Genomic DNA, 13,146 nt, shown 5'->3' on the forward strand with positions numbered 1-13,146 from the left:
AAATGTACCCGGGGTTTGTGTGTTTTGTTTTCTTAGTGTTCTCTTTCCTCTCTGCCATTTGATCCTTCTTGCCACCGTCCACATGCATTCCTTCTTTGTCCCTTCAATTTTGTTGACTTTCTTCCGCGGCAGCCTTGGAAAGCAGACACCCAGAAGCCAGGCTTCCTGGTGCAGCACTGTTGTGAACTGTCAAGGCTCTTCACGGGATGACTCTCCCCTCGTCTTGAGTGGAGAATGCCAACATTTAAACATGCCCAGTCATAAACACGGCTATGAGGATGTTCAGAGCTTACTTTCCTTGGTTTCCCTGTTCTTGGTTGGGTTCCATGCTGCTGAAGTAGTAGATAACTGGGGCATTCGTCATCACCATCTGCGTAATAGCCACTAGCAACCTGCATATAAAATTTCTGTGCTCCAAGTCGTCTTTTATTTATTCATTTATTTATTTTTGAGCAGTGTCTTGCTCTGTTGCCCAGGCTGGAGTACAATGGTGCGATCTCAGCTCACTGCAACCTCCACCTCCTGGGTTCAAGCAATTGTCCTGCCTCACCCTTCCAAGTAGCTGGGATTACAGATGTGCGCCACCATGCCCAGCTAAGTTTTTTGTATTTTTAGCAGAGATGGGGTTTCACCATGTTGGCCAGGCTGGTCTTGAACTCCTGACCTCAAGTGATCCACCTGCCTCAGCCTCCCAAAGTGCTGGGATTACAGGTGTGAACCACCGCACCCGGCCTAAGTTGTCTTTTAACTGCTTTTCTTTCATCATAACTCTAAACAGCTCTTTGAAAAAAGAATTGTTATTATCCAGCAACCTACAGTTAAGAAAGTAGAGGCACAGAGAGCGTCTGTGCAGGGGAGAACATGTGCAGCTGGTATAGAAAATGGCAGAGCTGGGATTTAACCTGACTACACCCCTTTAACCAGTGCTGCTACCCTGGGGACGGCGTGCTGGCTTCTAAAGGATGCTGCCGCACTGCAAGTGAAGCTGATTAGTTATCAGGCTCGGAGGGAGGGGAAGGGACGGGACAAACCTCCATCAAATGCTCCATATGCCAGGGCCTATGCTGGACACTCCTTGACAGCAGGTGCTGCTGGTGTGCCAGCACCCGGTGCCGTCCCTGGCATGGAAGAGGCGCCCCCTCCTTTAGTTAGTGAGTGAGTTAATACCCTCGTATAGAATAGGAGTTATTCATTTGTGTTCTCAGGGCTGTAAGTTTTTGAAGATGCATTAATGGGGAAGAGAAAATGTGCAAGATTGGTTGAAAAACACCCCTCTGCACCCACCCAGATCTTGTTGAGACCTGCAGGAGAGTAGCTCTGGGTGGGATGGTCTGGGGCTGTTTGCTGTGTTCCAAGGGGCAGGGGCTGGGTGGTGTGAGGCCCTGCCCTTCTGGAGCTTGCCTGGGCTTGTCACCTGGTTACAGCTCTGCTGTGCAATTCAGATCCCCTCTGCCTCCCTTGGCTGGACGTGCGTCAGCCAGAGTGAGACGGTGGCAGGCTGGAGCTGCTTTCAAGGCCTCCTTCACCTGGGCTGTGTACACAAAAGGTTGAAGAAAGTCTAAGGGGACTTCATGGATGCTTCTTGGACAGACATCACGAAGCTTCATGCCCTGCAGTAAGCTGAAGCTATGAAGTGGAAGGAGTCATAGTGCTCTCAGTATAATGGGGTTGGGGTGGGCTGCATAGACAGACTTGGGAACGAGGGAACGTCAGTGGGGTAGAGCTGTAGCCGCTTCGGAGCAGCACTATGGGACCTCAGGCGGGGCCAGGTGGGCAAATGCAAAGTGACAGCAGGGAGGGTGGTGGGACCAGGTTCTGGGTGGCGACGTGGCCTTCCACCTTCTCACTTCTTTGCCATACATGCTGCAGCCCAGTGATGTCTGTGGCACAAGTTTAAAAAAAAACTCAACTAATTGGTGCTCCTCCAGACCACAAATGAAGAACTTTAAACTGGGGGTTATGGTGGGAGAATCTGGGGGGTCCCGAAAAGGACTTAAACCCATTCCATGGTCAGGGCCTTTCGAATCCATTCATCCCTCTGTGCACCTCTGTTCTGCCCCAGCCTTGTGAGAGGGTCCCTGTCATTCTAGAGCCAGACAGCCTGAGTTCAAATCCTGAATCCATCACTTTTCAGATTTGTGATCTTGGTCAAGTAACTGACCTCTGTGAGCCTCAAATTCTCTGTCTCTGAAAGTTGGGGAGGGTGCTGGTAGTACCCACCTAAGAGTTAGGGTGAAGCTGAAATTGATCATCTGTGTAAATTGCTCAGCACGGGCCCTGACAGGCTATCAGCACTCATTAGCCGTGCGTTATCTCCACCTTCATCATCGTTACAGTCCAGGTGGCTCCCGGAGGGCACGTCTCTCTGGGAAACTGGACCTGGAGCTCTTCTTCCTTTCCTGTCTCGGCAGACAATGGCGATGACCACTCGGAAGGAGGCCTGGTGGAGAACCACGTGGACAGCACCATGAACATGTTGGGCGGGGGAGGCAGTGCAGGCCGGAAGCCCCTCAAGTCGGGTATGAAGGAGCTGGCTGTGTTCCGGGAGAAGGTCACTGAGCAGCACCGGCAGATGGGCAAGGGTGGCAAACATCACCTCGGCCTGGAGGAGCCCAAGAAGCTGCGACCACCCCCTGCGAGGGTCAGTAAGGGTCAGGCCTGGTGGGAGGGGTGGGAGGACAAGGAAAGTGGGGTCTCAGCTGGAGGAGGGCATCCCAATAGGACCTTCGTCTGGTGTGACCTGTAGGCAAAGCACCTTTCTTTCCACAAACATAGTTGTGGAACATAGTGACCTTTGGGGCAATCAGTATCTCTGGCTGTGAAATAGACTGGACATGTGGTTTCTTGATGTTCTTTCCTTCTAAAACCTCCACATTTCTGTATGGTTTTGGAACATAGACAAAGAAAATGAATCCCAGAGATGAAGACAGAGTCCCTGAAACTTGCTTACTCTTTTTTTTTTTTTCCCCTGAAATGGGGTCTCACTCTCTTGCCCAGGCTGGAGTATAGTGGTGCCATCATGCCTCACTGCTGCCTCCAACTCCTGGGCTCAAGTGATCCTTCTTCCTCAGCCTCCTGAGCAGCTGGGACTATAGGCATGTACCACCACACCTGGCCAATCTTGTATTTTTTTTGTGGGAATGGGGGTCTCACTATGTTGTCCAGGCTGGTCTCAAACTCCTGGACTCAAGCAATCCTCCCACCTCGGCCTCCCAAAGCGCTGGGATTACAGGTGCCTGCCACTGCACCTGGCCTGAAACTCAGTCACTCTTGTTGCCATATGCTTCTCTCACTGAGCTACCTCCTCTCCTCTTTCCTTCCCAGTTCTGCCATCTTGGGTCCTGGCCCTGGTTGGTTTTATGGAAAGAAATGGAGCTTGGGCATGGGGTGGGGGCATAGAGACTCCGGAGACAGCCACGTGGATCGATATTTGGAGGTAGAGCCCATTCTGACACCTGAAAGCCACGGTCACAGAACAAGGAGAGGAGTGAACGTTCCCATCCATACAACTTTCTTTAGGGGCTGGGGTTGGGCACCCAGCATGGTAGGGAGATTCCCGGGCAGGCTGTCAGAAGTCCCTGTGCCCCGGGCTGGCTGTGTGACCATGGGAAAGTCCCCTCCCTGTGCAGCAGCTTCTCCCTGAGCTTGCACCTGGTGCGTGCTTCGTGGGCCTGCCGTCCTCACTCCGGGCGTCTCCTGCTGTCTGTGTGCGCAGACTCCTTGCCAGCAGGAACTGGACCAGGTCCTGGAGCGGATCTCCACCATGCGCCTTCCGGATGAGCGGGGCCCTCTGGAGCACCTCTACTCCCTGCACATCCCCAACTGTGACAAGCATGGCCTGTACAACCTCAAACAGGTGAGTGTGGGGCCAGTCCGGGCCAGAGCGTCTCCTCCTCAGCCCTGGGCCCCAGATGTGCCTTGTTTCTGCCCCACCCGCCTATAATCCTCTGAGGTCCGAGCTGAGTGAGAGACTCAGACTCCCGTCACCATGGGAATTGGAGCTGCCAGGCCGGGGAGGGTGCGGCTTTTCTCCCCTGCCTGCGACGGGTCAGTTGCTGGCTCCACTCGCCCAACCACCCACCGGCCTCACTTGGAGTCTGGGTTAGGAGGAGGCTCTTGGAGAAGGGAAGTGGCTTAAACCAAGCATCTTAGCTTTGATCGGACACTGGCATCACCTGGAGCTCTTCCGGGGCCCGCCCCCAAATTGCCACGTGGTAGGTCAGGTTTGCAGCGCTAACAAGCCTCAGGTGAGGTTGATAATCTGCGAGCCACACGCTCACCATCATTGATTTCAACCATTGGCCGAGTTGCCTTCGTGGTTTCGAAGCATCTCAGGGAGTGAAGAGTCAGGGATGGAGAAATGCTGTTGGAAAGATTTTGAAAAGCCATCTAGAAGAACACTGTAAATACATTGGAGAAAATGAAGTTTCAGTAAACCACTCAGGAGCCCTTCTCCCTCCTCTTTCCACCTTCTGTTCATACACATTTTAATAGTCAAGTGTGCATATGCAATATTTTCCCTGTAACATACTTTTCTTTTTCTTGTTTTTGAGATGGAGTCTTGCTCTTGTCTCCCAGGCTGGAGTACAGTGGCGCGATCTCGGCTCACTGCAACCTCCACCTGCCGTGTTCAAGCAATTCTCCTGCCTCAGCCTCCTGAGTAGCTGGGATTACAGGTGCCCGCCACCACGCCTGGCTAATTTTTGTATTTTTAGTAGAAATGGGGTTTACCATGTTGATCAGGCTGGTCTTGAACTCCTAACCTCAGGTGATCTGCCCACCTTGACCTCCCAAAGTGCTGGGATTACAGGCGTGAGCTGCCACACCTGGCTGGGCTTTGGGATTTAATAAAGCTGCCCTGGTGGTTCTAACGGCAGTCTGGGCTGACCTAAAGTGTGGATGTGTGGAGCCAGAAGGTGGGAACAGGGCTCTGCTGATGGCCCAGGGGTCTCACCTCTCCTCCACCCTCTTCACCATCCCGGCACCTTGACCCGCTAAATATGAGTTAGTATTAGAAGCTATTTGTGTACATGCCCTCTAAATGTAAGCCGCCTAACTCCATTTGGAGCTCAGAAGAAAAAAATCTCGATCACTTCTCATGGAAAACAGGCTGTCTGCTGCGTCTTTGGGTAACTAATGTGATTTGCAGGAGTAGTTAGCTTATGCATAAAACAGAGACCTTGGAGTGGGAATGCCTGGGGAATACCTGGCTTCCATCTCAGCTATGCTTCTTACCAGCTGTGTGACCTTGGGCAAGTTGCTTAGCCCATCTGTGCTTCAGTTTTATCATCTGTAAACCAGGGATAATGATGGCATCTAATTCACAAAGTGGTTGTGAGGATTAAATGACTGTATTTGTTAGAAACTGAACGAGCGGTGTGTCTTTGCTCACTCAGTGCCTGGCACACACTGATTTTGATCGCAACATGAGGGTTTGCACCTTACAGGGTGACTGAGCTTCAGCAGGCTGGGTTCCCTCCACTGGATAGGACCTCCCTTGAGACTGGGGACTGAGTCTTTTCATCTTCGGGCGTCCTGAATGGCCTTGCTAATCAGAGGGGTCCCTGGGCGGGCAGCGTCAGCGTCACGTTGGAGCTCGCTAGCCATGCAGAATTTCCAGCCCTCCAGGGACCTCCTGAATGGGAATCTGCATTTCATCAAGGTTCCCTGGCGCATATTTGAGGTTGCGAAGCTCCACCCAGCAGCGCGTGGGTAGCTGCAAGGGGTGGCTGCTCAGTGGATGCCGGGTTGAGGGAGGGAAGGAAAATTGCTGGCTGCGGGCTCCTCCACGCTCTTCTCCTCTCTCCCCAGTGCAAGATGTCTCTGAACGGGCAGCGTGGGGAGTGCTGGTGTGTGAACCCCAACACCGGGAAGCTGATCCAGGGAGCCCCCACCATCCGGGGGGACCCTGAGTGTCATCTCTTCTACAATGAGCAGCAGGAGGCCCGCGGGGTGCACACCCAGCGGATGCAGTAGATCGCAGCCAGCCGGTGCCTGGCGCCCCCGCCCCCACCCCTCTCCAAACACCGGCAGAAAACGGAGAGTGCTTGGGTGGTGGGTGCTGGAGGATTTTCCAGTTCTGACACACGTATTTATATTTGGAAAGAGACCAGCACCGAGCTCGGCACCTCCCCGGCCTCTCTCTTCCCAGCTGCAGATGCCACACCTGCTCCTTCTTGCTTTCCCCGGGGGAGGAAGGGGGTTGTGGTGGGGGAGCTGGGGTACAGGTTTGGGGAGGGGGAAGAGAAATTTTTATTTTTGAACCCCTGTGTCCCTTTTGCATAAGATTAAAGGAAGGAAAAGTAAAGTGTGTGTCTTTTGCTTGAGTCTTTGGGGTCTTCCATGGAGAGATGCGGAACCTGGCCTAGGTTGGCCTACCCACCAGCGTCCAGCTTTGCCCCTGGCTCCTAGGAAAATGGGAAAGGCCCCATCTCCGTTTCCCATTCATGAAATGGCAATAAGAAATAATGGGAACCTCCTGAATCCAGATCAAACCCTCCAGTGCAGCCTTAGGACTCTTAGGTGAGGCTTCTGCCCCCGTGCAGACCGTGCCTGGCACTTTACAGGGGCAGCATGAGTCATGGGGTGGGGGTCAGGGGAGACGTGGAGCGTGGGTCCAGCTTCCTCCCTCCCACATTCAGATAACACTGCAGTGGGAGATAAGGAACAGGAAACGTTGGAATTGGGGTTGTCTGACCCCTGAAATAAAGGAAGCTCCCTCCTGCCCAGGGTGAGACATTTCTGTTCAACCCCCAAAGAAAGGGAGTTGGGCTGTGGTTAACTGGCTTATTCATAAAGATGACACCACTGAGAATTCAGGCGACCAAATCATTTGGTCTCCAGACCAGCAAATATCAATTGAAACAAAGTGCTGTGATTTGTCAAGGTGTGCAGGCTGAGAGACTGTGGAAGGAGACAGAATGTGTTCTGTTTCCTTAGCAGAGTTCCACATCAGAGCTCACCTACCTCTGCCACTCTGTTCTTCTGGCCTCTCAACTCCAGTGAATTCCAGGGGTCTTATGCACCCCCACCCCTGCCTTTGCGACGGGCCATGGGAGGAGAAAGCTCAGCATTCGAGGCCCACAGTCCCTGCCCCCTAACCTTCCTCAGCACGTGGCCCAGGGCCTGGCCTCTCCTGTCACTCCCCTCTCCTGTGGCTGGAGTCTGATCCCTTCCCACAGAGGAGGGGCTCCCCAGGGGCCTGGCCCAATCCATTACCTTCCAGACCTTCCATCTGGTGAGTGTGGGGAGGCGGAGGGGTGGCGGGCCCTTTACCAGGTGTGACATAAGTGTAGCTGGAATGCAAGACAGCTTTCGGAAATGGCACAAGATGAGCGTTCTTGGAGTGCGGGAAAACCAGATCCCCAAGAATAGATGGAGTCCTGCCAGAAGGGTGTGTTCTAGGCTGCACCGGGCCAAGGCCAGCACTTGGCCACTGCCCCAAAAGTATTCATTCAGTGGATCCTTGTGCATCCATGAAACAGGCACTATTGTTAGTTACACTTTACAGATGAGGAAAGGGTCCCCAGAAGTGCCCAAACTCTCCTGCCCTGGGTCTGGGGACCCCTAACTCCAGTGCGTGGCACCCACCCACCCCTGAATTATACTAGCCCTGTGGGTGGAAGCAGGCGGGATGCTTGGAGAGGGCCTAGAGGGCTCTGGACACTGAATGGACCTGGGGCCTGAAGCTCAGCAGTCCCTGCGTGGGGTCTGACTGGCTTTCATTCAGCGCATGCCTGTTGCAGCTGGCCCTTCCCCCGGTCCTCTCAGTTGCTGCAAAGAGCAGTCAGCACCGAGGCTGCTGTCCCCAGGTGGAGCTGCTATCCCTGGGTGGAGCAGCCCGTGCCTGCTCTCCTGGGAAGCCTGGTGTTTCTCAATCTTGGTGAACATTTGACTCGACGGGGGCACTTAAACAAAAACAAAAACTCATGCCAGTACCTCAGCTTCAGACATTCTGATGTAATGGTCTGCCACGGAGCACAGGGAGGTTCTTTTTCCTTCCTTAGGTTCCATGGTGATTGTGGACCAGGGATAAGGCAAGAAGAATGCCGTAGTCAGGACACCTGGGCTTGGATCCTTTCCCACCACTTCGTTTTCCATCGCCTGGGGCTATGCCATCCACCTTCTCGCATCTGTCTGTTGCGGATGTTATCAGCCTCAAATAACAGGGTGGTATCAGTGTGAGACTAGATGTGAAGGTGCTTTGAAACCTATAGGACTGTATAAAATGGGAGGGGTTACTATGGGACCATTGTTGGGTCAGCTGTTTGCCAGACCTCACGCCCCAGGGTTGCCACCTTGTCCATTCTTTGAACTTTTGCAGAGGGCTTCTGAGGATGCCATAGCCTCCTTGCCCATTTCCCCTCCATTACCGTAAGTGCTTTTGTACCCAACCCTCTGAAGAGGTAGCTTTTATGGGTGAGTGGGTGAGCAGCACCTCTGCTGTGGCTCTAGCTGCAGGAACCACACTAACTGATGTGCAGTGCGAGCTAGAAACCTTTGCCGAGAGGAAGCATCATTGCATCCATGTGGGAAGATGGCTGGCTGGGCAGGGATCTTGCAGATGTCAGGCACATCTGCCTCTTTAAAAGTTAAGCAAACACCGGGGCTATACTGCCACTGTGTGGCAGCTTGTGGAACTGCAGCTGAGCATACATCGGGCCATGGAGAGTCTGTGGCATTGAAAAGGAGTGCTCCAGAAAGAGTCAGCTGGAGACCTTGTTACTACTGGCCCTATCCCAGACCCCCTGAGTTAGAAGCTCGGGGAGGGGCCTGGGAGTCTGCATTGAAACTTGCTTCCTGTGTGGTTCTTATGGAGAACTGGTTGACTTCATTTATAGGATCCAGGGCAAAATAAAAATATGGAGTCTCTTATTCAGAAATTACTAAGAATGTGAAGACAGAAATAGCAGAACATTAAACCAAGCGCCAGCCCTGTGTGACTGCACAGGTCATGCCCATGGGGCTGCCCCTCTTCTTATGCCCTCTATATTTGGACAGTCACCACTGTCGTCCCTGAATCTGTTCGATGTGTCCTGAATACTAGCTACATAATAAGATGTGGTGGTTAAAAGCGTGACCGTGGAGGTGAGGTGGTCTTTGAACAGAATTGGACTCTCTTGAGTTATGTGCTTTTGGACATATTTCTAATCTCTGTGAATCTCATTTACTTCCTCTTTAAATGTTGGGATAGTTTCTATCTCAAAGATTGGCTTTGAGAATATAAAATCATTTCTGTCACATGGCAAGTGCTGCCTAAATATAGCTCTTGGCCTGGCGTGGTGGCTTACACCTGTAATCCCAGCTTTTTGGGAGGCCAAGGCGGGTGCATCACCTGAGGTCAGGACTTCAAGACCATCCTGGCCAACATGATGAAACCCCGTCTCTACTAAACACACACACACACACACACACACACACACACACACACACACTAGCCGGATGCGGTGGCGGGCACCTTTAGTCCCAGCTACTTGGGAGGCTGAGGCAGGAGAATCACTTGAACCTGGGAGGTGGAGGTTGCAGTGAGCTGAGATTGCACCACTGCACTCCAGCCTAGGCAACAGAGTGAGACTGTATCACACACACATACACACACACACACACACACACACACACACAGTAGCTCTCACTGTATCCCGGGCTCAGTGTTAGGATGTCAGGCTATGAAGATGATGGAGATGAAGAAGATTACGGCCTTTGTCCTGAAGGACTGAGATTCCTGTGGAAGGAAACAGCCCTGAAACCCAGAGATGGCCCTCCATGGATGGCGGTACCCCTCCAGCAGGGGATGTCGGGCAGTTAGGAGGAATAGTTAAGTCTGGTGTCAGGGAAGGTGTCTCAGAGAGGGTGAAGGCAGGGTTGGAAGGAAGAAGCTGAGATTGGGGAGAGGAGCGGCAGGACGTGTGTGCATCACATATGCATGTGTGTGCAGGTGTGGGTGTTGGGGGCTGGGGTTCAGACAGAGGGAGCAGCATGTACAGAGACTTTATCTTATTTTCATGTCTGTATTTATTTATTTTTAGAGACTGGGTCTTACTCTGTTGCACAGGCTAGAGTGCAGTGGCATGATCATAGCCCACTGCAGCTTTGAGCTCCTGGGCTTAAGCGATCCTCCTACCTACCTCATCCTCCCAAGTAGCTAGGACTACAGGTATGCACCACCATGCCTGGCTAATTTTTATTTTGTAGAGACAGGGGGTCTCACTATGTTGCCCAGGCTGGTCTCGAACTCCTGGGTTCAAGTGATCCTCCCACTTTGGCCTCCTAAAATGGTGGGATTACGGGAGTGCACCACCGTGCCTGGCCTGCAAAACCTTCAAGTCATGAGCTGAACGATGACCCTGGACACCAGCGCATGGCTGGGGATACGTGTGGTGAAGGGAGGCGGCATGTGGAAGAGGAGCGAGAGGAAGAAGAAGCCAGGGCACATCAGCAACGACTTGGGGTGTGTTGCTGAGGGATTTGAACTCTGGACCAAAAGTTAAATACCAAGAAAGGAAGTTAGGCAGAGGATGGGCATGATTGGATTGGTGTTTAGAAAGTGAACTGGGCTGGGCACAGTGGCTCATGCCTATAATCCCAGCACTTTGGGAGGCCGAGATGGGTGGATCACTTGAGGTCAGGAGCTCAAGACCAGCCCGACCAACATAGTGAAACCCCATCTCTACTAAAAGTACAAAATTAGCTGGGCATGGTGGCACTTGCCTGTAATCCCAGCTACTTGGGAGGCTGAGGCAGGAGAATTGCTTGAAACCGGGAGGCGGAGGTTGCTGTGAACTGAGATTGCGCCATGGCACCCCAGCGCAAAACTCCATCTCAAAAAAAGAAAAAAAAAAAAAAAAAGAAAGAAAGTGAACTGCAACTGTGATGTCCAGCGTGGAGGACAAGACATGGAGTGGGAGTGGGTGGAACATTCCTGCAGGAGGAATTGCAAGGATCCAGGGGAGAAGTGAGCATGATTTGAATGAATCAGGGCCAGGGAGATGGAGAGAAGGGCTGAGGGTGAGGGTGGTCCGTGAGGTCACTGATTCCTGGCGCCTGGTGGCTTATCGGTTGGAAGGGGTAAATGAGGAGGCAGGACTGAGGCCGGGGGTTGGGCTTGGACAGCTGGGTGGATGCAGTGTTGTTCTCTGAGACAGCAAATAGGAGGAGGAGGAAGAACAGGGAAGAAGAGGAGGGGGCTAAATAAGAATTAAGAGAAGGAAGGGGGATGGCTTAGTGGGGAAGATGATGAGTTCAAATTGTGTTGTTATTGAACCTCTACTTTGTAAGGCATATGATAAAATGATAAGAGAGGCCAAGTGCCTGAGCTTACAGGATGAGTTCATGGAAAAACATGGGACAAATTGTATTTGAGTTGCTTGAGGGACACTGGGTGGAGAAGACACCCCTGACTTTCCCTCGTTCTCATCCGATGTCAATTCTTGAGCAGGTTCATCAGTTCTGTCTGCAGGCCATGGTTCATCTCTATTCCCTCCCCCTTTCCTCTGTCACCAACACAGGAGAGATGGGATGGTTGATGGGTGGGGGGCTGACCAGCAGGTGGGTAGTGCACAGGAAGCGGCTGTCTTTGGGAATAGAGGAAGACTGGCAGGGGAGGAGACAAGAGTGTGGTGGGTGGTTTTGTGGGTAGCTTTGTAGGGGTTGGGATGGGGAGACGGGAAGGTTCTCATCTGCTGGCCTTGGTTTTCTCTGATAGGGAGAAGGTAAGGGTGTTTGCTAGGAATGAGGGAAGGTGGTACAATGCATTAGAGAAATGAGGGCAAAGTGGGGGAAATAATCCGATTGGGGCCCCTAATAGGTTTCCCAGGCAGGATGTGGGGCCCTCTGAGCCTGGGGATTCTGGGGGGATGTCAGCTCACCCAATAGTGTTACTCTTCCCTGCAGGGCTCAGCAGTGCCGTGCAGGAGGGACAGTGCTGACCGGACAGGGCTGAGGTGCTGCAGGGCAGGGGAGCCCAAGACAAGCTGACACCAAGCGTGGAGCTGTGGGCTTCGGTCTCCTTAGGCAAAGCAGCAGAGCCAGAGAGAGCTGATGGATTGAAAACTCAAGCAGGGGCGAGCAAAGGCTCTCTGTCTCTCTTAGGTAAAACCGTCTCTGGTCTCTTGCCTCATTCTTCTCAGTCTCATAGTAGACTACGATTAGAATGGGAGAGTGGGGTTTTCAGATTTTAAATGTGGAACCTTGGGGGTCCCAGAGCTTAGAGTGTGGCTTAAGTGGATGGAGGGAAAGGGAGATGGTGTGTGGCAGCGCTGGGACCAGCAGCGTACCACCGGGGAGAGGGAGGGAGACAGAGTTTCTGGGCTGCTGAACCGTGAGGACCCCAGGGGAATGGTGCTGTCGCCAAGGGGCTGTGTGGGTTGTCCCGCTGAGCACGGGTGGTGCAGGGTGATGGGGGGACAGGGGTGGAGTAGTCCGTCCAGAGCCATAATCCTTGATGGCCACGGGCTGTGAGCAGGGATTCACAGATGTGGGTTATATGTGTAGGAGGAGATGAAAGGGGAAGAGAGGACCACAGTGGAGAGGGATAGGGTTGTGCGGGGGGCGGGGTGTGACAGCCTCCGGGGAGGAGCAATGGGGAGAAGGATCCCGGCTGGCACCTGCTCCAGGCAGTGTGCGTGCAATAGTAGGGTGAGCAGCTTCCCCTGGAGAAGCCAGGAGACAGTCTGGGGGCAGGAGGTGCCACATGGGAGGCCTTCCTGTAGTTCCTCTTGCTGTCCCCCTACTCGAGGCACCCCTGGAAAGGAAAGCAGAGAAGGTGCCTGTTCCCTCTGTGCACCTCCTAATGCATCCTCCACCTCCTCCTCCTCTACCTCCACTGCTGGGCCCCAGTAGCCTGAGAGAGCGGCGTGGGAACCTCCCTGGCTTCCCAGGTGACTACAGGGCGGGCTGAGTGACAGGCGTCCAAACGCCGTGCTCTTTGGCTGGATAGACTACTCTGTGAACCTGAGGGACCTGGTGCTGACAGGTGTCAGGCAAGTGGCTCAGCCACCCCAGAAGGAGGTGTGCCTGGTGGCAAATCTGGCCACTGGCAAGGCAGGGACTTCCCGGTGACTCCACTTGTCCTGTGACTAGGACAGGACGGGACACATGGTTTCTAGGCAGCCTCAGCCATTGAGCTGGGCAGAGTGAGGATGCCACCGC

General features: G+C 53.2%; 1 protein-coding gene across 1 annotated transcript in view; it reads left to right on the top strand.

Annotated features, from left to right (window-relative positions):
* IGFBP2 (insulin like growth factor binding protein 2) overlaps positions 1-6,307 on the top strand; it is a 29,929-nt gene extending 23,622 nt beyond the window's left edge. Inside the window, exons 2-4 of the mRNA XM_007966218.3 lie at positions 2,412-2,641; positions 3,716-3,856; positions 5,812-6,307. Of these exons, the coding sequence (XP_007964409.1) occupies positions 2,412-2,641; positions 3,716-3,856; positions 5,812-5,976 (536 nt within the window). The 3' untranslated portion in view covers positions 5,977-6,307. The remainder of the gene's footprint in view (positions 1-2,411; positions 2,642-3,715; positions 3,857-5,811) is intronic.
* Positions 6,308-13,146: the final 6,839 nt, after the last annotated feature.

This window comes from Chlorocebus sabaeus, chromosome 10 (assembly GCF_047675955.1).
Source record: "Chlorocebus sabaeus isolate Y175 chromosome 10, mChlSab1.0.hap1, whole genome shotgun sequence".
Classification (NCBI taxonomy): Eukaryota; Metazoa; Chordata; class Mammalia; order Primates; family Cercopithecidae; genus Chlorocebus; species Chlorocebus sabaeus.